General features: G+C 43.2%; 3 protein-coding genes across 3 annotated transcripts in view; 1 reads left to right on the top strand and 2 right to left on the bottom strand.

Moving 5' to 3' along the window:
• Window positions 1-6,882, top strand: part of fbxl13 (F-box and leucine-rich repeat protein 13) — a 30,250-nt gene extending 23,368 nt beyond the window's left edge. The window contains exons 13-21 of the mRNA XM_086108831.1: window positions 31-129; window positions 1,805-1,925; window positions 2,712-2,874; window positions 3,597-3,716; window positions 4,484-4,607; window positions 4,689-4,769; window positions 5,037-5,171; window positions 5,665-5,828; window positions 6,010-6,882. Coding sequence (XP_085964957.1) covers window positions 31-129; window positions 1,805-1,925; window positions 2,712-2,874; window positions 3,597-3,716; window positions 4,484-4,607; window positions 4,689-4,769; window positions 5,037-5,171; window positions 5,665-5,828; window positions 6,010-6,088 — 1,086 coding nt within the window. The 3' untranslated portion in view covers window positions 6,089-6,882. The remainder of the gene's footprint in view (window positions 1-30; window positions 130-1,804; window positions 1,926-2,711; window positions 2,875-3,596; window positions 3,717-4,483; window positions 4,608-4,688; window positions 4,770-5,036; window positions 5,172-5,664; window positions 5,829-6,009) is intronic.
• A 496-nt stretch (window positions 6,883-7,378) lies between these two features.
• On the bottom strand, window positions 7,379-14,217 carry fam185a (family with sequence similarity 185 member A). The gene is made up of 8 exons (XM_086108834.1): window positions 13,470-14,217; window positions 12,236-12,345; window positions 11,491-11,580; window positions 10,642-10,780; window positions 9,899-9,940; window positions 9,725-9,820; window positions 8,630-8,764; window positions 7,379-8,467 (listed from the first exon to the last, which is right to left on the bottom strand). The coding sequence occupies exons 1-8, from the start codon at window positions 13,903-13,905 to the stop codon at window positions 8,355-8,357; spliced, it is 1,161 nt and encodes a 386-aa protein (XP_085964960.1). The 5' UTR covers window positions 13,906-14,217; the 3' UTR covers window positions 7,379-8,354.
• Window positions 14,218-14,516: 299 nt separating this feature from the next.
• LOC147206036 (uncharacterized) lies at window positions 14,517-21,451 on the bottom strand. The gene is made up of 2 exons (XM_086110067.1): window positions 16,973-21,451; window positions 14,517-15,988 (listed from the first exon to the last, which is right to left on the bottom strand). The coding sequence occupies exons 1-2, from the start codon at window positions 19,668-19,670 to the stop codon at window positions 15,261-15,263; spliced, it is 3,426 nt and encodes a 1,141-aa protein (XP_085966193.1). The 5' UTR covers window positions 19,671-21,451; the 3' UTR covers window positions 14,517-15,260.
• Window positions 21,452-21,874: the final 423 nt, after the last annotated feature.

Raw genomic sequence — 21,874 nt, 5'->3', positions numbered from 1 at the left:
ATACAGATTTGCTCTCTGTCTCTCTCGTAGGTGACGGCGACGGGCTTCAGTTACATCTCAGAAGCGTGCCCTTATCTCAAGGAGATTTTGCTCAATGACGTGTACGACCTGTCGGACAAGTGCATCTCTGTATGTTTGTTTCATTGATAGGACTCTGCAGACCAGGGGGTGGACAAACCTATAATAGTCGTATCTTGTAGTTTTGACACAACTGCCACATCACGGCTTTCTCTTAAGGGTGATATGGCAAATACAGTCAATTTAGCACTTTTGGGGATTAACAAGAGCAATCTGTCATAGGCTGAAAATCTTTCAAGCAGTGTTTACTTGAGGATCATTAACTCATTCAGTAACGGCCAATTCTAGACTAAGTCTGAAAAGACGTTTAAAAACATCTTTGGGAGTGAAGGAGTGTTGACAAATTGGACCTTGACACAGAGCAGAAAGTGGAGCAAATCATTTTGTCTTCTGAATTGGACTCTCACTTTTCCCAGGGTCTTTGGAAGAGAAATGTAGTCCCCGTTTAATTTATAAATGATACCTTTACATTTCAAGATACGCTCTACACACATTCATTTTGCTATCCTTAATTGTAGCAGACACAGTCCTTGACACCCCTGCTGCAGTCAGTTCAGACAAAAGTTTTGGGACACTCCGAGTAAATAATACTTCAGTTCCTACCATCCATCCAATTTTGGACCTATTTTCCTCTTTTGTCTTACTTAAATCTGTTCTCACTCTTGCTCACACAGTTTTCAAAATAACAGGCTTGCTTCAAGATCTTTTCTCGGTCCAAGTTAGGGTTTACTGTGAAACTGACGCATAAAACAGAATATAAGATAAGATAAGATAAGAAAACCTTTATTAGTCTCGCAATGGAGAAATTCCCAATTCACAGCAGCAAAGTTACGAAAGGAAGAAGTAGAACAACAAAATATAGGAGCTGCTGGAAAGGCAGCCACTCTCGCGGCGCCATTTTGAAGTCAAAATAACAAAAATAACACAACACAACACATAGGACACAAACAGTCGTGCAATCTTCACCACTTGTCTGCATACACTTTGTTGTCTGAAGCAGTTCTAGATGAAAGAGGAGAGGATCAAAGTGTCCTTTCACCAGTGGATCAGAGACGTCATGCTGAAAATGTGCACACGTCTGCTACAAGCTAAGTTTTGAAAGCAAACACGAAGCTCTAGCGTCCATTGACGAAAAGAGATGAGTTCACTTCTCCTGTCCCACGTAATCCGCTTCAAACTCCAAGCCGCGACTCCCAGTTCCAAATCCGCATCGGCGCTCCGCGCTAACGCTCCTTTCTTCTCATCTCATCATATAATACAATACTGTTTATTTTAACCCCAGATTGTTCCAGCAATTATTATTTTCTGTACTCTAACGAAGGTCTGCTAGCATAATGCTAAAGTACAACGCATAATGCCATTGACAGGCTAACAGAAACTACCTTAGATGTTGTGGTAATTATAGACCTTCAAAAATCGGCCACTCTAACACATGCATCACATCAGCATCACATGCGTACATGTATAAACAGAGCAGACAGCAATACTCACAGTCCTATTCTCTCTGCTTGGTATAGAACTTGAATGGAGCCCTGACTCCAACTGCTTCAAGCACTGCTGGGATGAACTGGAACTGAAAGTGTGGAATGGCAAGGTGTCCCAATACTTTTGTCTGAAGAACTCAACCAGAAGCATGTGTGCTATGTAGGTTTGCAAAATTCTGGAAAAAAATTTTACTGGAAATGTTCCACCTTTTTGCAAGCATTGCGCGATGTGTGCCACATAGGCCCTGATGGCCAACTGCCAGAGTGTCTCCTCCATCTCTTTGCTGGAGGCGTGGCAACTGTCCGACGCCGGCATCAAAGCCATCGCCGAAGTCGCCAAACTGAAGAGTTTCAGCCTGGAGGGTGAAGTTCTCCGCCAAACTTCCTTGGACTAAAGCAAGCTGTTTGAGCATTTATTTGATATCCTTGATACCCAGTGAAAGCTCAATGTGCCAGCAGGCTCATTATCCTCACGAATCAAACAATTCAATTCACTACTAGAACGACCATCCTATTAGTAACATTTTTTTTGCACTGCTGTAATACGCTTTTGCATACTTCGACAAATACATATTAAAAGTGAGGCAAGATTACCATTACGGATTTTGGTGCTACTGGTAGGATCCAGTGACCTTATTTATCAGGGCACAGAACTGTGCATAAAGTGTGCATACAAACGTTCCCACACCAAGTATGGGATTTAACAATTTGCACGTGCGCAAGAGGGTGTGCACAAATTAATTTTTTTGAACTTATACACTCTAGATTTCACTTGGATGAAACAAATTTAGAACCTGTTCTACACACTCTTTGATAAATGAGGAAACGGGAGACCAGTAGTGCATGACACATGCCTCCTAGTTGGGGCTCGTAACATTTCTATTCAAGCACAGCAGTAGTTAATTGCATACTTTAAGCCGAACGGTGGCACTAGAAGTAAGAATTTTTTTTTACAAGACAGTCATTCTACTATTGTGATGAATTGTCTTACAAGTGAGTAAAAAGAGAGTGTACTAGTGCAGATATATATACATTATATATATATACAGTATATATCAAGGATATCAAACAAATGCTTCAAAGGGACTTTCCATATTGTACACATTTAAAAGCGATCTTCAACGTGTAAAAGTGTTATTCGGTGTGCAGGTAACAATCGCGTGAGCCACGTGAGCTGGAAGGCAGTGTGCTCCAGCTCACGAGGCCTCCGCAGGTTGCACATCGTTGAATGCCACAAGATGGGCGACACCTCCCTCAAGGCGGTGGCCACCCTCCGGAACCTGCAGTACCTGGACATCTCGCTTTGTAGCAAGTGCGTGTCGCCCTGCATGTCTTTTCATCTAGGCTTCTCAAACTTTTTGGGGTCCCAAGACTAGGATTTGGCTGATTACCCTGTTGGGTGGTTTACCATGGTTTTAAAAAGCTAGCATTGCCTGTAATGAGGTCTTCTTTTCTTTTTTGAGGGGATCTCTAAACGGGGCACAATATGATTGGCTGCTTATATAGTTTAGTCAACGAGTCACCACTTTGAGGTCATTTTATTATAATGTAGAAATGTACATTATTTTAATATTACCATGAAAATATCACGACAATTACAGTCAGTTTATTTTTTCCAATTATTTTACAATACTGTACTCTAGAAAGATACCAAAGATCAAAACCTGTTTTTGTGGCAAACATAAATTTGGCAAGCTGTACAGAGACGAGACACAGAGACTGTTGACATTGGTCTACAGTGCCTTAGCCGATCAGGATGCAAAAAAAATACCTGCACTAAAAACATCCGTGAAACAGCGAAGCCGTGAAAGGTGTACCGCATTATAGCAAGGGTTCACTGTGCTACAATGTTTTTGCGCACAATTATTTTACCGTCAGAATCGAATACCGGCCCATATCTACCCAAGGCTCGTTACAGGGTTTTGCATCCAAGCTATTGATTGCAAATGATTTCGCAGTCCACAATTTGAGAAGCACTGTTTAAAATTATGAGTTGATGACACAAGTTCATGTAATGACTGTGTCTCATTCCAGAGTGACGGATAAGGGGCTCTTTACTCTGGCCGAAAGCCCCTCGGCCAGCAAACTGAGAGAGCTGAATGTGAGTTACTGCAGTCAGATCACCGATGCAGCCATCAGCGTGATTGGTCACAGGTACAATTAAGTCATGCTCTCATTCACACTCACTTACATTCATACACTCACCAATGACACACACTAAATCACACACACATTCCAAAACTTGAAAAAAAATCTCTTTCTCTCTCCCTCCCACCCTCCGCCCCTCCCCATAACATACATATTCTACGAACACTCACTTACTCTGTCACACCTTCCAACACATCTCATATTTTCTCACTTTCTTCTCACACACTCATTCACTCACGGACTCTCAATTTCCCACACTATCGCAAAATTTCTCTCACTCTTCTCGCACACGCACTATAATCACACACACTCACTCTCACACTATCCAACACACTCACACTCTGCAACACTTTCACGCTTTCTATCTCTCCATCAGGCACACACCCACACACACTGTCACACTCACTGAACACACTCACTCAAACTATTGCATACTTTCTCCTTAAGTCACTCTCTCCAGCTCTTTCACTTCCACCCTCACACACACTTACTCTTACATGTCCTCTCAGGCTCTCGTGTGCTTTCACTCATACATGCATGCTCACACATACTTTTACTCAGTCATACAGTCGCTTCCACTCTTACACTCTGCACTCACACACACTCAGACATTCTTTCTCAAACAGTCAAAACACAACTCCTCTACAACGAAATCATGATTGCAGCAAGAAATTTTTCACAACAGGGGTTTTTTTCACTGTAGCAAATTTGATCTCAGATGTAAACACACACACACATAGTCAACTCAGCTTGTTTTGTCATGGCCTGATTAGGTTTACCAAGCTGTCCCATCTGAACTTGAGCTACTGCGAGCAGCTAACTGACGTCGCTCTGGAGTATTTAATGGGCAGTTCCATCAGCTCTCTGGACATCAGCGGCTGTAACATTCAAGACGACGTACAGTACTTGCATGCTGCTTATTCTCACGAAAGTGTCGCAGACTTTGTACAGACATTTACTATGTTGTTGAATTTTTAGGGCCTGGCTGCTCTCGAGGAGGTTCCCTTGAAAAGGTTGATTATTGCCGAATGTATCAACATCACAGACGTTGGTATGGAGGTACAAACCTTGAGTCCACCAACATACTGTACATTTCTTCAGATCTACCCACCTGTCACTCTACCCTTATGTGACTATAAAATGCTCAATATTTGATCACCTAGCAATCGCATCTATGTATTTACCTACTTGCTACATTTTACAGCCGAACATAAGAAATAAAAGTTACACATCTCATATCAATCCTGTGGCTGCAGACAGTGTTATGTTTGGATGAGTGTTTAATATCCCACAATTAATTATTTCTCTATGTTTTCTCTGGAGTAGAATTTGTGCAAGTACTTGACAGATCTGGAGTACGTAGACGTGTCTGGCTGCTTGGAACTGTCCGACCAGGCCGTCAAAGCTTTTTCATTTTACTGCAGAGGCCTGTTGACACTGCGGGTGGCAGGCTGTCAAAAGGTATACGATATACACACTCACCAGTTATGTACAATCTAATGAGAGCCACGACAAATTAAAATTGAGGGCAGCCATTAACAGGCCCACGAAAGAATCATACATTTTAGAATGACATGACGTTCCCACATAGCAGCTTCGTCACCCATCTGTCGAGGATATCTGGTCCCAATTGGGGCTTGTTCGGCTGAATTCCCTAGTTGGAGTACGAGCCCTGGAATGCGTCCAGAATGGCTGCTTTGAACCAAAATGGTCAACTTCCTGTTGAATTCTAGGCATGGGTCTGAGAGATTTTATTCATGTTTCCTATCATAATGACATTCAACCCTAATTTGGTCTCGATCGGTGAAAGTGGTGTTTGGAGTAGGTTTTTTTTCCCCACCTTCGCAGAAGACGCTGCTGAGCAAACATTGCATCCGGCGCCTCTATAATACCCCCGCCCCCTCAAAAAAAATTATGGGGTCTCAATTTCACGACTATTGTTTGTTTTTCACAGGTAACTGATATGGCAATGCAGTGCCTTTCACATGGAGCAGCCCAGTACCTGCGAGAGCTGGACGTGAGCGGCTGTACCCTAACTGATCGCGCCATCAGATACATCGAGAGGCTCTGCCCGCCACTCTCATCAATTACTATGCACGGCTGTGACCGCATCTCAGAGTAAGAACTTGAGGAAAAAAAATGTACTTCATCAATCTGCAGTGCACACGGTTCCACACATTACTCACAAGAACTTTAGCTGTTTTCTAACAAGGAACTGAGCGTCAAAATTCACAAGTGTGCACCACTTTTTGTGCATACTGTAAGTTTACATGTGTGTGTGTGTGTGTGTGTGTTTCAGGGAGGCTGCCATGAGGCTACAGCCATATGTACAGCACTGGGAGTACAGCAACGAGCAAACCAAATTGTGGCTTCGATAAAGCAATCTGTGCGCTAAGAGAATGGCATGGAATTGATAATCGCACCAGTAAAGCCTCCAATGAACTCAGTAGAGCTCAGACCTCTGCCAAGGCCCAAAAAAATTCTAATTTGGCACTTCCACAGAAACCTGGCTTTTTTTTTTAATTAAGATCCATCCATCCATCCATTTTCTGGACCACTTTTCTATTGTAAAAATGACCCTTTGAATGAATGAAAACATTGCTGTCCAATGAAGAATGATTAGCATTTCCAAGTGTTACACATTTGATTGCCATCCTAATAACAAGAAAATGTTGGCCAGAAAGACAAATTGAAATGTCATATGACAATGATGAAAAATGTAGGGAAGCGGGAAAATTTGAGATTTATATTGGACAGTGAGGCAACAGGTCGGCCTCACAGAGCAGAGTTTGAGGGTTCGATTCCTACTCCGGCCACCCTGTGTGAAGTTTGCATGTTCTCCCTGTGCCTGCGTGGATACTGTGGTTTCCTCCCACGTTCCAAAAACATGCATGACACGTTAATTGAGCACTCGAAATTGTCCCTCGGTGTGAGTGTGATTTTCAATCGACAGTGTAACATACAGGGGGGTGCCCAACCTTTTTTGACCGAAGATCGACTTTTCAAGCACCGACCTCCCGCACGTGCACGCACACACACACGCATGCCATGATGAGCAACAGCCATAAGGGCCCAGAACACAGACGAAACAGAAAAAATAAAGTCGATACAAGAGCTTGTGAGTTTGGAAAAAGGAATCAGTGCTTACCTACGTCGAGACCTGACGCGGCAGCATGGGACGCACTTTGGCAGCGTCTTCAGTGCAACGTCACAATCGTAGCTCACTAACGTTTTAGAATGTTTCTCCTGGCATTTCAAATTCCCATTTTTTGCCAGTGCCATCGGCGAATGGTACGCGTAAGAAACTTTGAATTAGAATAATACAAATTAAAAAGATATATGGAGACAACTCTAATCGCAAAATGCAAGTGCAGCCAGCTGACCGCTAACAACTTCCGGTGATGCAGGTCACGCGCCGTTGTAGGTTAATAAATATTATTTTATTTTTAAATACTTTTTGTGAAAATGAAACTGAAAGAATGCTTAGGTTTCAGTGTGCACTAACACAAACATATAGAATATTAATAATACGTACACAGACACACACACTGAAATTTCCATTGGACAGTGTAACAGCATGAATCGGGGGCCAGATAAACATACAAAAGATTAAGTAACACTCAACGTGGGGGTCGAACCGACGACCCTGATAAAGTCAGGCTCTAAACTGCACTTGAATAGTGATTTTTATTGGACAGTGTAAGAATGAAAAGCAGTGGCGCATCAACCGTGAGTTTAAGAATTTCACACTCTACAGACTGAGCTGAAAAGCAGTCAAACCAAGATTTCATTGACCATTGTAGCGGAATAAAAAAAACCCACAGATTAAAAAACACCCAATGTTCCCTGAGACTAAGAGGCTCATGCTCTACCAACTGGGCAAATGCTAAAATGCTCCAGAACTCATTTTCTTTCGATAGTGAGGGGGAGAATAACCTGATAATCCCCAAAGGGATTTTCATTGGACCGTGATGAAAAATGAGGATTTTCTCAGGACGAACATAAAACATGTAAAAAGATGTCCTTCATTTTATTGGACAGCAGTGAAACATGCAAAGGAAGTGGAGAGAATAAATATTTTTACTTGATATTGATATTAAAGAAAAAATTATTTGTCATCGGACTATTGACCAAAGTGGAAAGGAAAATTTAAAAAAAAAACTGAGGAAAAATGTTGGAAATAATGCCAAGGTCCACAAACAATAAATGGCTTCTAGGAAAGGAATATACTGAGGCGTAATCGCCATCTCTCCCAACAACTACCTCCGGTAATTGTTCATGTTTACTAAGGCAGCAAACAAACGGGAACATAACCTTGGCAGAGGTCATTTTTGCTATACTGTATACTTTGGTGCTGTATGTGTTCATATGTACTTTAAATCATGTTAGCTTACCTCAAAACCTCAAATTAATCACTTCAACCCTATTGTTGGGTAATGTATGGCATCTTTAGATCATGCAGTTTTAATAACTATGCAAAGACGTATTTCTTATTGAGTGAAATCAATGTTACTGTAATGAATACTGTTTTTTTTAATTAAATAAAAATGTGATTGCACAGAGGTGTGATTATTTCAGTCTCTTCACAGTCACGATGGGTTATATTCATCTGTGAGTGACACTGCAGTGCCACAATGTAGCTTTTCAGCGTCCCAGCTTCAAAGACTGCAACCAACTTTGCGTCCTCAGGCTGACTGAGCCTCTTTCTGTGGTGACTTTGATCCGCTGCCTCACTGGACCATCGGTGTTCATGTAGCCTAAGAGAGATGGAGAATGAAAGAATGTCATGGTTGATTAACACTGCAGTTTTGAACTACTACCTCCATGACTAAAAAATGTCTTGATTGTTTTTGTGTGTGTCTTTCTCTCCCCCAACCCACATTCTGGGCTCTGTGAAGAAAAATATGCCCTCTACTCACCAGTGACTCTGGTTTGGTTTTCAGTAGTGTTCTCCTGGATTTGGTGCAGCATAACATCATGGCTGACGTCAACCGTGACACCACATAACTCCACCTCTGCTTGTAACGAAGATGGCACGCGGACACAAACCTGTCCTACAGTAAGAAACAAGGGATTCATAAGCCAGTGGTGGAAAGTAATCATCTTCATATCCTCTGTTGCTCTACTTGAGTAGATTTTTTTAAGGTATCTAATATGTATTCCTTATTTAGTTTTACTTCCTACATTTGAAAAACCTTTGTCCAAAGAGGCTTGTTACTTTTCCAAATCCCGCAAATTAAAATAACAATAAAAAAAGGCATAGGTAGAGATTTGTAAAGTCAACAGCAATTGATATTTTGATTGATTGAGATCGTGGGGATTGAAAGGTGGAAAAAACGGAGATAGCAGTAACATGGCGGAATGTGAACCAGGAAACATTAACAAATAATATACTGCAACAGGTTCACAGAAGGGTTAGCTATTAAAATGTATCTAATTTGAAAAAACACATCTATGTGAGGTGTATTATATTCAGTTATTAATTTATCATTTTTGGTCATCGGTTCACATTGTTCACAAAGCTACGGGAGTACATTGTTTTCATAGCATGTCCTAGTAATTTTATTTTCCTTCCTCGTTGGTGCACTATGCAAGTTAATGCAAGTTTTTGTAGTACTGCAGTATTTTCTGAGAAGAGAATGTAGTATAATTAACTGTTAAAAAAAGAAAAATAATTTTTCAGTCTGTACTTTTTTCCATTGTTTGTCAGTCTTTTTTCTACAAGTATCTGTATTTTATTGTACTTTTCAAGAAATGTCACACAAAGGAAGTACCCTCATGACTCACGCCACACAAAAATAGTAAGTGGAGAGTACTTGTACATGACTCCTGAGGCACGCCAGTCATACTATAACTGTTTGTCACCGATTGGTCTTACTGTCATAGCATGCCCCTCCCTACCATGCTGCTGACTTAATTCTGGTGAACAAAAGGATTTGAGGTCCCGTACTAGGGTACAGTAAGCAATGCACATGTTCTTTACTGAACAACCTGAAAAATTTGCATATTTCTACCTTCCCGACTGAGCACTTCCGAGCTGGCGCCGTCTCCCACATATACATCGATATCTCCACTTTCAGAAGAAAGCTTCAAGAGGCCATTGGAGCCGTCTGACGAAAACATCAAAACTCATATTTGATCAACAACACAGAGCATTCCATTGTGTGCTGCTATCAGAAAATGTTTACCAATGAGTGTATGGCCTAATCTGTTCTTCACAGTGGCGTCACCTTTGGACAGAATAGAACACAAAGTCAGTGTGGCTTCGTGACAATAGTGCAAGTAAACAAGATAATTGTTTCCAACATGTGCCTTGGAGGAAGAGAGATTTAGATTCTGGACGGGTGACGCACTTCTTCTCTGCTCTGACAATGAGTACATTCCCATCTTCCAACAAATATATTAGAGAAACGTTTTTATGTTGTTGTTTTTTTCTGTACGATCTAATATAAGATCCAATGCAAAAATATATATTTTTTTGTTTTAATTTTACATGTATATATATATAACTGCTTCAGACAACAAAGTGTATGCAGAAAAGGTAAGATTGCACGACTGTCTGCGCCCTATGTGTTGTTATTTTTGTTATTTTGACTTCAAAATGGCGCCGCAAGAGTGGCTGCCTTTCCAGCAGCTCCTATATTTTGTTGTTCTACTTCTTCCTTTCATAACTTTGCTGCTGTGAATTGGGAATTTCTCCATTGCGAGACTAATAAAGGTTTTCTTATCTTATAGCGCACGCGCACAGAGACACACAACTACCAAGCAATAGCTCATAATTCAAAAAACTCATATCTGGGCACTCATAAACCAAGGTATCAGTGTACACAGTTTCACAGTCATAACAGCCCAATGTGGCAAAAATTGCCTTGGACACCCCTCAATAGACCCAATGGCATGGTAGCAAAATACATGTGCCTGTTCAGATCACCGTGTATTAGTCCCAGTTCCACCTTTCCCGTGGAGGAGGAGATGCAGCTGGATTCGGCGTAGACAGCCTTGACCGCTAGAGGGCCGTGTTCTGTGGAGACCTTCATCTCGGAGCCCTGCAGCTTCTTGACACGCACCGCCTGCACAACACAAGCATAGCGCAATGAAGGGCACTCAGACTCTTCTCAACTGTCTAGTGTGGGTTGAAAGGTACTGCTGCCCCCTAGCGTTCCTTTACTGCCACTGGCGGACCACAAGTTTGGGACCTGGGCCTTCAGTGGAAACTCAATCCACCTTTTCATCGCGCCACTATCACATCCCAGTTGTAGAAACTACCAGCACTGTACAATATAACACCGCGCAACTGTGTCATTTACATCATCTGGAGCAGTTTTGAATCAATATTTATGGCAAATGAATAAATAAAAAATGGAATAAAAATACATCATACTAACCAGAGATACGGATTATTTGATGTGCTAATGTGTGCACCTGGTTACAGACATTTTTTCCTTGTGGAAAAATCGCTGTCACAAGTTTTGCTCTGAACAACCAGAAAAACGCTGGTGTCATTTGCAAATATATGCCCTTTCTTTTTTATTGGTCTGGAAATTATTTAGAGTCTTTGTTCAACTATCTACAGTATGCCAATGACATATAGTCATAGTCAGAACAATTAAATGTTATTTCACTAGATGGCAGAATGTGATGAATAGAACGAATAGACTGTTGGGAGTAAATTCGATTTTTTTTTCACGGAACAAATATTAGTTAAGAATTTATGTTGTAAAGGTAGCTGAGTATTTCTGATGGTGTTTATTCAAATGCATTAAAGTTGTGTTGTCCTTACACCCTTGCCAAAAGCGCTGATATCCACGTTGCCATGGATGGTACCCTCGCCTGTGACATCTCCACCTGACCGCACCTCCACCAGATGGCCCTGAGGTGCACACACAAAATCAGTGTTCATGTGCATGTCGTCACTAAAATCTACATTTGCTTTGTGGTTTAGCATTACATAAAGAAAGGTGGGGGGGGGGGGGGGGGGTTCCCCAGGAGGAAAAATACATTGATAACGAAATAATTTAGATTACAGTGTAGCATGGTTCATTTTTTTCATTGTGAGCATTGTATGTTCTGCTTATATGTTGCTACTCTCTGTGTTAAGTAGCAGTTGTTTAAGGGTTTACATTTACTGTAACATCTACGCTAATTTTTTGTTGGCCTGTGAATAGTGTTTGGTTAAGCATTTTGCTGTTTGAAAAAAAGAAGCCACGGTACCACTTTTGATGATTTTCACAGTCATAACGGACCTCTGAGAGGAACCGTACCCACTATATGGCCTATGACAAAAATGTGTTTGATACTCGTGATCTAATAGAATCAACAAGTCATCAAATATTCTCCCTTGATACAACCAAAAAAAGGGATTGATTTAAGTAGATGTTTCTTATTGTGGTTGTTTGGAGGGGTGTGTAACCACATCACTGCATCGTGACAGCTGTTTCTACAGCTTAGCTTGTATAGGATCTCATTGGTTTGTGTAAGTGCACCTAATAAAAGTGTCCCCAGTGAATGTGTTTTTCTTGACTGACCTTGACTGAACGCAGTGAGCAGTCACCTTTCTCTGTGTGCACCTTGCAGATGTCACACTCCATGTTCTTCACCTGCACGTTGCCTAAAGCGTGGGTGCGAATGAAGAGATCTGACACACACACACACACACGCACACAATTACATATTCCAAATGTGTCAAAATCTATGACTAGTCTACATGAATGTATAAATCATCATCTGCACTGATGTATTTATTTGCACGAAAGTTAATTCACAACAGAATAATTTTCTGTACAATAAATCATCCCTTTGCACTACTACACGCATATATATTCTGTATAATCAAGCTTTTTTCTCATTCAATAATTGCAATTTGCACTGTACATTGCATACACTGTAACGTTGTATAGTCCATCCATGCATTATCTGCGCCGCTTATTGCCACGAGGGTCCCGGGCATGCTGTAGCTGATCTCACCCGTCTTTGGCCAGTTGCACTAGTTAGTACATTGTGATAGCAATGGGCATATAACGCCTTCTGAACACTTGAAGCTTTCCTTCCAGTTGATTCACAAAAAGGTACAGCTGATGGGGCTTCATGTGAAAACAATCCGAATGCTTTTTTGTGATGTGCAAAACATTTCACTCAAACTATTATTTAAGTAGGCGGCCTGGTGGACCAGTGGTTAGCGCGTCGACCTCACAGTGCGGAGGTGCAGGGTTTGATTCCGGCTCTGGCCTCCCTGTGTGGAGTTTGCATGTTCTCCCCGGGCCTACGTGGGTTTTCTCCAGGTACTCATGTTTCCTCCCACTTTCCAAAAGCATGCACATAGGTTAATGGAACACTCTAAATTGTCCCTAGGTGTGAGTGTGAGCGTGGATGGTTGCTCATCTGTGTGTGCCCTGCGATTGGCTGGCAACCGGTTCAGGGTGTCCCCCGCCTACTGCCCGAAGACAGCTGGGATAGGCTCCAGCACCCCCCGCGACACTTAAAGCGGATCGAAAAAATGAGTGAATTATTTAAGTACTCCCTCCCTCGCAATTAATCACAGTATTAATGTTCAGTCCTTTCCAGTTCACTTATTTTTTAACTTTTCGCATACCGTATATTTCTTACTCTTCAGATATAAATAAGGTTCATTTTAATAGAGGTTTTAAGTGCACAGCATTTGCATTTAATACGAAGATTAAATGCAAAAAAGTGGGGAAGTCTTAAGACAGTCTTCCCCACTATTGTACTGTAATATTGCATTGCGTTGTACTGTGAACTCACTGCTCTTGATGGGTACAGACAAATGGACAGACAAACTGCCGTCAGCCCTCTCGGCCGAGATGAACAGCTCCTTGCCATCGTCGTCGTAGCGGACACAGAAGTCCTTCACGTCCGTTCCCTGCTCCCCTGCGTGGACCGAGACGAAGGCTCGGTCCGCTTCGGGAAACGCGTGCGGGTCCAGGGGCTGGACCGAGATGCTGCAACTCAGGCGTGCCCGCAACGTGCTGAAGGGGCTGACCTTCAGGCTCCACTCCCTCAGCGGCGGCCGGTGGCTCGCCTCGCCCTCGTCGTACTCTCTGGCTAATTTGCCACCGGTCGTCGTGAAGAGAGACCGCTGTTGGTGTGTGCAACGCCGGGGGGTACGAAGACGATTGGCGGTCCGCCACCAGAAAAGTCCGACGACGCTCCGTAGAGCTGGCGAGCTCCCGAGCAGCATGGCAAAGAATTAACACATTGACGACCGAACCACAGCACGCGTTACTATAAGCGTATGCGGATTCATTTTTCAGAGGTTGCCACTGTCATGCTGCGACAACAGTCAAGTTACGTGTTAAAAATACGTACTGATGACGTAAAAGCAAACTTCCGCTTAGCGCTAGCCACATAGCTGGTAGGAATGGACTAAAGTCATTAGTCATAAAGTACTTATATATTCATGTATAAGTCAGTAATGGTTGGTTGCTAATTGGGTTGATAGCGAAGTAGGTGGCTCGATCGGTAGCAATCTCGACTGCTATTTGTTTACAAAGTTTCGTAAAGCAGGAAGAGAGACGGAAGTGTGAGTTTCCTGTCAAATCAGATCGAAATCATTAAAATGAATGTAAAAATACGATTCTGTTTTTTGCTTGTTATTTTATGTCTACACTAAACAATTGACTAAACGTGGATACCTATATGCGTTGTCCTTTCGTGTTTATTTACTGTCCCTATTATAGAAAATAGGGACAAAATGAAATGGTTAAATGAAATGGTTCACAAAATGAAATGGTTAAAAAATAAAATAATTCAGTTTATCAACGAATATTTATTCAAATAACCAAACCACACTTTTCACTTGTCACGCTCTGCTTTAATTTGCATTTGGTGATGGTGGGGTATATAATGAAACGTAGCAGAAACACACAATCCCATCAACCTTTCAAACACTTTCAAGCATCAGTAATCAATATAAGAAAATAATCCATTACAAGAAATATCTCACCACTATGAACGGAAGGCCTGGTATCTATAAAAGCTATGTACATCCTCAAATATCACATTACAGGAGTGCTCGGTTCACTCTCAGTTAGTACTCACTGGGGTTTTTTTTGTTGTTGTTGTTGTTTTGCGTGTTTGTTTTGTTTGTGTGCGTGTGTGTGCTGATTGGATCATCTTCCGGCCAAATTGTAAATTCGTCGTAAACCGAGGACCCCGTTTACATCAGCACACAGTTTACTGCAGAATTACAGTTTACCGCTAGGGAGAAGCATTGCGCCAAAGAGGTCAGCAGATGTGTATTGAGTTCTAATTTGTTTTGATTCAGTATCAAATCTGAAAGTTGATGTGATTGATACGAACATACATTCCTCACAGAACGTAAGAGCTATTGGGCTTTGGACTGACATTTCAAGATGTGCCTAAAATGCACTCCTCTATAGTATTCATAGATGAACTTATTTTGACCTGTAAAAGTTTGAATGCCAGCCCAACTCTTTTAAAAAAAATTCTCAGGGATGCTTCATCCTTAAATTTCACCCAGAACTCCCAACATTTTTTTTTGCAAGGAGTGTATGTTGTATAATAATCACATGTTCATGATTTTAAAAATCCCTTTGGTCGGATCATCATTCTGACAGTTTTAAAAGACTGCCTTTCATTTGTGAGGTAGAACTCAGTGGAGATATTTTGCCAGGCCCCCCAGTATATACCATTACGTACCCCCTTGTACTTCCCCAAATAGTACCTTCCATTGAGGTTTGCAGCCATGCATGCGTCAAACCACCAGCCAGAGCTGTAGTAAGCCCCACAGTTCCCAGCGGGGTAGCGGTCATTGTCTCGGTCCGGGGTGGTGAAGGCCTGGTTGTTGTGGTTATAGTGGGGGCTGAAGCGGAGCGCATTTCCCGCTGTTCCGGAATAACCCTCCACCGTCAACCTGTAGCGCATCCTTTCGCTTGCCACCCTAAAGTTCTCATACTCTGCGTACCCTGTCACCCCCGAGAAGTCCTGCAACTCCACCCTCAGTGTCATGTCTCTGTTCCGGGTCAAAAAATGAATGTATTGGTTCCCCAACCAGAACTCCCCTCCATTCAGAAGCTCCCCGAAGCCTGATCGGTACTCGGCCCAGGTGCGGTTGAAACTGACGCTGCCGTCTTGCCGGAGTTGCAGGACGGTCCATCCCCCGCCCTGTACCTCCATGTCGCACAGTACCGGAACACCGGTGCCGGCGTGGAGATCCGGGGTCACTTGATAGATGCCACTCTTGATCACCTGCCCTTTGACTAGGTGGTCCGAGCAGTCTTTCTTCACCCCGGAAACTGCACCTGAGGAGCATTTGATGGTGCCACAAATCACAATCTTGTCTTTTATTGGCAGAGGAGTGTCCAAAGTCCAGTAACTAAAATCGTAAAGTTTGAGCTCAGTTCTTGACGACTTAAAGTAGTACAGTTTAAGTCACAAAAATTGGCCTGATTTGTGAAACATCACACGAATGATCCTCAAGTCAACACTGCTTTAAAAATTGCAAAACTGCTGCAGACGGCGGCACAGTGGTCGACTGGTTACCACGTCTGCCTCCCAGTGGAGAGGTGGAGGGTTCGATTCCAGCTCCGGCCTTCCTGTGTGGAGTTTGCATGTTCTCTCTGTGCCTGCGTGGGTTTTCTCCGGGTACTGTGGTTCCCTCCCACATTACAAAAACATGCATGGCAGGTTAATGGAACGCTCCTAATTGTCCCTTGGTGTGATTGTGAGCGCAAATGGTTGTTCGTCTATGTGTGCTATGCGATTGGCTGACAACCAGTTCCACGGTGTACCCCACCGACCGCCCGAAGGCAGGTGGGACAGGCTCCAGCACGCCCGACCTTGGAGGAAAAAGTTGAATACCCGACTTGAAAGGTAGTTACGATCACCTTGCAGCTGAGATATAAAAACGAGCGACCTCCGTGCTTGATGCATTTGGTGTGAGTCATTTATTAGAAAATGGTTGCTTTTGACATTATGGGGTATAAACACTTTATTTTATGGTTTGGAATACACACTAATGTGGAGCTAAGCAGACCGTATGGCTCTTAAAAGTAGTTAATTCAAGAGGTTTGATTAGATTTGTGGTTAAAGTACAGGGGTTCTTCGGTTTTTGACCGTTCCAACATCTGACTTTTCAAGGTTACAAGTACTGTAAGAATGCGTCGTAACATGGCACAAAACAAGTTCACCAGAAGAAAATCAACATTGAGAACGGCTCAGTCCAGAGCTCCCATCATAAGATCTGAAAAGTGTACCCTTGGCGTGTGAAAAATTGTATCTCTTACCTCCAGATGGTATCTGCATCAGTGATCCACTGACTGGCCTGTTATCACCCTGGTGATCCTCTGGCAGATCTTTCAAACGCTTTCCCGGTGGCGATCTTCCATTCGGGCCCAGTTGGCTGCCGTTGAAGAACGTGGCAGCCAACTGTTTGATTTTCACACGCAGCTCGCGAGCACTTGATGTCGACAACTCGGCAGCTGGTTGGGCCACGGGGTCAGTCGTGGTTGTTGAGCTCAAGTCAGAGCTGGAGGAGTTCTGAGCACGAGGAGAAAGGGGTTCAAGAGTCTTTTGGCGAGTTGCTGCCTCATCTCTAGCGTGCAGATTTGGTTTTGTGAGGTCTGGATTAGTGCTCGGAATAACACTGCCGCGCAGGATCGTTTGTGTTGATTTTGGGATTGAGGAAGGTGAACTGGTTGTTTGTGGCGTGGGTTCAAACACCACCCCGCTGTTTGGGCCCGCCAGGTGTGGGCTGCCGAAGGTCTTCTGAGTGACGGTTTTCATCGTGCTGGGCTTGAACTCTGTGTTCATTCGGGAATGAGTCACCTCAGCCATCTGTACATCAGGAGTGGGCGTAGGTGGATGTTGATCATCGAAACTAGCCATTGTCGTCCAATTAAAATGGCGAGGTTGGGGGGTTGTGGTCTTCTGGTTTGGTTCAGATGGTGGTCTCCCTGGCTTCAGCATCAGACTGGTTGGTGGTGTGTCGGCGGAGCGAGACCAGGATTCTGATTTTCTTTTCGAGTCCTCACCAGGATTTTGATTCGACACAGATTGGTGGTCAGGATCAGGAAGTACTTGACTGACTTTAGGCTTCATATTATCTTGATTGTTTTGGTCTCTTGCAGGCTTGGGCTGCTTTTGGTTAAGTTTGGGCACCTGACCAGTTTTGGGCTTTGCGTTAATATTGGGAATTTGCTGGCTGGATTTTAGCTTGTGATTGGGATTAGCTGTAAATTTGTTTTGTGACTCAGAGTCCCCAGAAGAATCAGAATTAACCGGTTCTATCAGTTTTTGCCTTTTTTTGGAATCAGTCTGCAGATCGGGCAGGAAATGTAGCTTTGCTTCATTTCGATCCTGTTTTTCTTTTGTGTCAGTTTTTAAGTTTTTGTCCGGTTTTTGCTTCTGGTCAGTCATACTGGTTTTAACAGGATGAACAGGTCTTTTGTTAGGTTTAGAGTTTTTATTTAACATTAGGGTTTGGTCTGATTCGGGTACTTCGTAGGTTGCAGGTCTTGCTTGTTGGTCAGTTGCTACCTGCTGCAGATTAGTTGTCTTGACCTGGCCATGTTTGGCTTTTGGGGGTTTGAGGTAAGGATCCGTTGTCCTGTTATCAGCTCTTTGAATGTGAAAACTTCTAGTGTCGTTGCCACTTTTCAATTTCATCCCTGGTCTGATTTTCTGCTGAGCTGTTTTTTGTTTGGTTTTCATGTCCAGTTTACGGTCATGCTTGGAGTCCTTCGGCTTGATCGCATCAGGCTTCATTCCGGGTGTACGCTTTACCTCCGCCTTATCTTTCAGGCCTGGTTGGTGCTTCGAGCCGATGTCGGTGCTTGGCCACCTGCTGCGTTCTGTAGCTTTGGGGGAAATAGTTGTGCGGAGGCTGTGAGGGGGAATAATGGAGGTTGAACTTGAGCTTGGGGAACTTGTTACATCCAACGGATACCTCATGGTGATTGATTCAGTCGAAGCTGTTTGGGTTCTTCTTGGATTAATAACTGGTAAGTAATTGGAAGTGGAACCGGAGAAGGGAGGCGATGGAAGAGATGACGTGATGCGTTCAGACTTATCCAAGTCTACAAGCGCAGGCCTTTGAGCTGAGATAAATGTCAACACAGGAGTCGGGCTAATTGAAACAAAGTCTGTCCTTTGAGTCGCTTTGCTGGATGCTGAGTCTCCATCACTGTCTCTCTGCACATTCTCGGCTGCTTTTCCTCTCTCTGTTTTTACACTCCTCATTTCTCCATCCTCCTTCTCCACCACTTCCTCAACGTCTTTTTTTATTGACTCACCTTTGACTGCGAGCTCTTTGTTTGCAGTCTGTTTTGGTTTCTCAATTCTCTGCCCTGCTTTTACCCCCTTTTCCATTTCCTTTTTCTTCTCCTCCCAAATCTTCCCTTGATCCTGCCTCCCACGGTCCTGCGGCATCTTTATTTGTGTCTTTTTCTCTGTCCCATTTGTTTCATCTGGCCACACTTGCATTTGATTATTTCCAATCTGTTTTCCACTTTCCTCCTCGGGCCGTTCACTTTGTCCCTTTTCATTGTTTCCAGCTGCTTCCTTCAGGGACACTTCTTTCTCACTTGTTTCTACAGCGCACATGGAGCGTGCCACTGTCTTTCCCTGCTCGTCTCCGTCTTCCAAATCTCCCTGCCCTAAGCATTGTGTCTCAGAGTGTCCCTCCTCACCATACCTGCTCTCTTGGCGTCTTCCGCAGTCCCCGCACATCTTCCTTAGCTGGTCCACGTCATCCTTCAATGTCTGTAAATCCTTCATGAGCTTTTCCAGCACCCCGAATTGCTCCGGCAGGTGCACAGTCATCGGCGGCAGGCTCAAGATATAGGGGCACCCAGCCCGCCCCGGTCCGCACGGCCCCCCGGCCCGCAGGGTGGCAGCACATTGCCCGAATCCCTCGTTGCCCTCCCAAGAGAGGCTGGGGGAGGCCAACAAAATCAAAAATGTGTACAGTGCTGTGAACTTCATCTCGAGTCACAAGAGTGAGAGGAGAGCTGAGAGGCTAAAATAGAACCACCTCGGTCCGTCAGTGAGGAGGTGGCCAGGTGGGCGGGGGAGGATAAGTTAAGGAGGTGGAGTGATGGAGCTCTTGAGACGACTGGGAGAGAAACAACGAGCCAAACATTTTTGGAGGGAAACAGTTGGGGGACACTCTGGGGACCGGGAGGCTTCAATTTGTGTTCTCACTACTGTCATTATGACAGATTATGTCTAAAATGTTAAGAGAATGACTGCACAGTCCAATAAGCCACCGCAGTATTTATTGTGGGATATACATTACTGACGCCCCTGCAGTGGGAGAAAAAAATCATAAAGTTTTAAAAAAAAGTTTTACTCCTCCACACACTTCTTTAAACATTATAGACATATGTGTACACAAAAACAAGAAGAGTAGATCCTCTCTTTTTGTTATGTACACACGCACATGAGATTTGACCGCTGCATTTGACCCATCATAGTGAGCACTGTTGAATGGGGGTCAGAACACACTTGCCCACATTTAAAGTGACTCTGATTCAGCCCGAATAAAGTTCAGATGTTCTAGCAGGCTTTTCCAGTCAGTATTAGCACAGAACCATCAGATTTATTCTAGAAAGCTGAAAAAAGGAGGGAAATGCCTACTAAGAACAGCTGAACTTTATTTGAGTTCAGAGACACTTTCAATGGTGGCGGGTGTGTGCTGACTCCCATTCAACACAAGTTGGACTGTGATTAATTGTGAACACAGCCACATCCCCATTTATAAGAGGGTGTGCACACCTGTGCAAATCCATTTTCTTATTTGTTTGTTTAACTTCCCTTCTTGAGATTTTTTTCATGTTCAGTTATGCAGGTTATGTCACAATAACAATGGAAAAAGGTTTGAAATTAATTATATTGGTCAATTTTTTTTCAACATATAAATACCGTCGATAGTATGTGTCCTAATAACTACTAAATGTCAAAATGACTGCTGTTAAGTATGATCAGAACAAAATAAAGGGCTGTTGGTGGCTTTTTCCACAGTACTGCATGTGCCAGTTTTCCATATGTCAGTTCATCATCTTTTTTTTCACTTATCCTAATTAGGCTCACATTGTGTCATGGCGACCATGGGGACCACTCAGTCACTCACAAAACATTCTTACTGCGTGACGTAATGTAAATGTGACAAGAGGCAAGGATATATGCATGTGTGTCACACTTACAGACGTGACACGTTAGACATATTTCATATTTAATGGGTGATTCTTGGTTGTGTTTAATCTTTTTTTTTGAGTGGATAAGGTGGTTTAGATTAAAAAAGATAATGTAGGTCTTAAATCAAATGAACTGTTTAATGTATCTAACTCATGTGGAGAAAGACATGTTAGCCTCTTGTATGACTTGTTATTATACTCATTATTTTCTGAGGGGGGCGGCCCGGTGGTCCAGTGGTTAGCATGTCGGCTTCACAGTGCAGAGGTACCGGGTTCGATTCCAGCTCCGGCCTCCCTGTGTGGAGTTTGCATGTTCTCCCCGGGCCTGCGTGGGTTTTCTCCGGGTGCTCCGGTTTCCTCCCACATTCCAAGAACATGCATGTCAGGCTGATTGGACGCTCTAAATTGTCCCTAGGTGTGAGTGTGGGCGTGGATGGTTGTTCGTCTCTGTGTGCCCTGCGATTGGCTGGCAACTGATTCAGGGTGTCCCCCGCCTACTGCCCGGAGATGGCTGGGATAGGCTCCAGCACCTCCCGCGACCCTAGTGAGGATCAAGCGGTTCGGAAAATGGATGGATGGATGGATTTTCTGAGGGTTGCATTGTCTATTTAATATTTGATTTTACCTTTTGTTATTACTTTTTTTATTTTATTGATTTAATTAATGTGGAGAACAGACGAGGTAGCCGCTGATGGGATGCTAAGCTCAATTTAATTTCACTTTTCCAATTTCGATTTAAAAAAAAAAGTTTGTTCTATCTTATCAATGTATGAATAAAAAAATTTAAGTTAGTACACTAGGTGGCACGATGAAAGTCTGGTTAGCACATCCGCCTCACAGTGCAGAGGTGAAGGGTTCGATTCCTGCTTTGTCTTTCCTTTGTGGAGTTTGCATTTTCTCCTTGAGCCTGCGTGGGTTTTTTCCGGGTACTTTGTTTTCCTCCCACATTCTAAAATCATGAATGGCAGGTTAATGGAACACTCTAAATTGCAT

This window comes from Hippocampus guttulatus, chromosome 4, assembly GCF_054856545.1.
Source record: "Hippocampus guttulatus isolate MCC_2025c chromosome 4, RoL_Hgut_1.0, whole genome shotgun sequence".
Lineage (NCBI taxonomy): Eukaryota > Metazoa > Chordata > Actinopteri > Syngnathiformes > Syngnathidae > Hippocampus > Hippocampus guttulatus.
This window is presented reverse-complemented; position numbering and strand designations above follow the sequence as displayed.

What these genes read in the sequence shown, in the direction of transcription:
- fam185a (XM_086108834.1), bottom strand. Translation starts at nt 13,905, where the DNA reads ATGCTGCTCGGGAGCTCGCCAGCTCTACGGAGCGTCGTCGGACTTTTC. An exon ending in GGAACTGGGACTAATACACG is followed by an intron (nt 9,941 to 10,641) that starts GTGATCTGAACA and finishes TTCTGTCCAAAG; the next exon opens with GTGACGCCACTGTGAAGAAC. An exon ending in GGAAGTGCTCAGTCGGGAAG is followed by an intron (nt 8,765 to 9,724) that starts GTAGAAATATGC and finishes TTCTTACTGTAG; the next exon opens with GACAGGTTTGTGTCCGCGTG.
- LOC147206036 (XM_086110067.1), bottom strand. Translation starts at nt 19,670, where the DNA reads ATGAAGTTCACAGCACTGTACACATTTTTGATTTTGTTGGCCTCCCCC. An exon ending in GATGCAGATACCATCTGGAG is followed by an intron (nt 15,989 to 16,972) that starts GTAAGAGATACA and finishes AATGCTCCTCAG; the next exon opens with GTGCAGTTTCCGGGGTGAAG.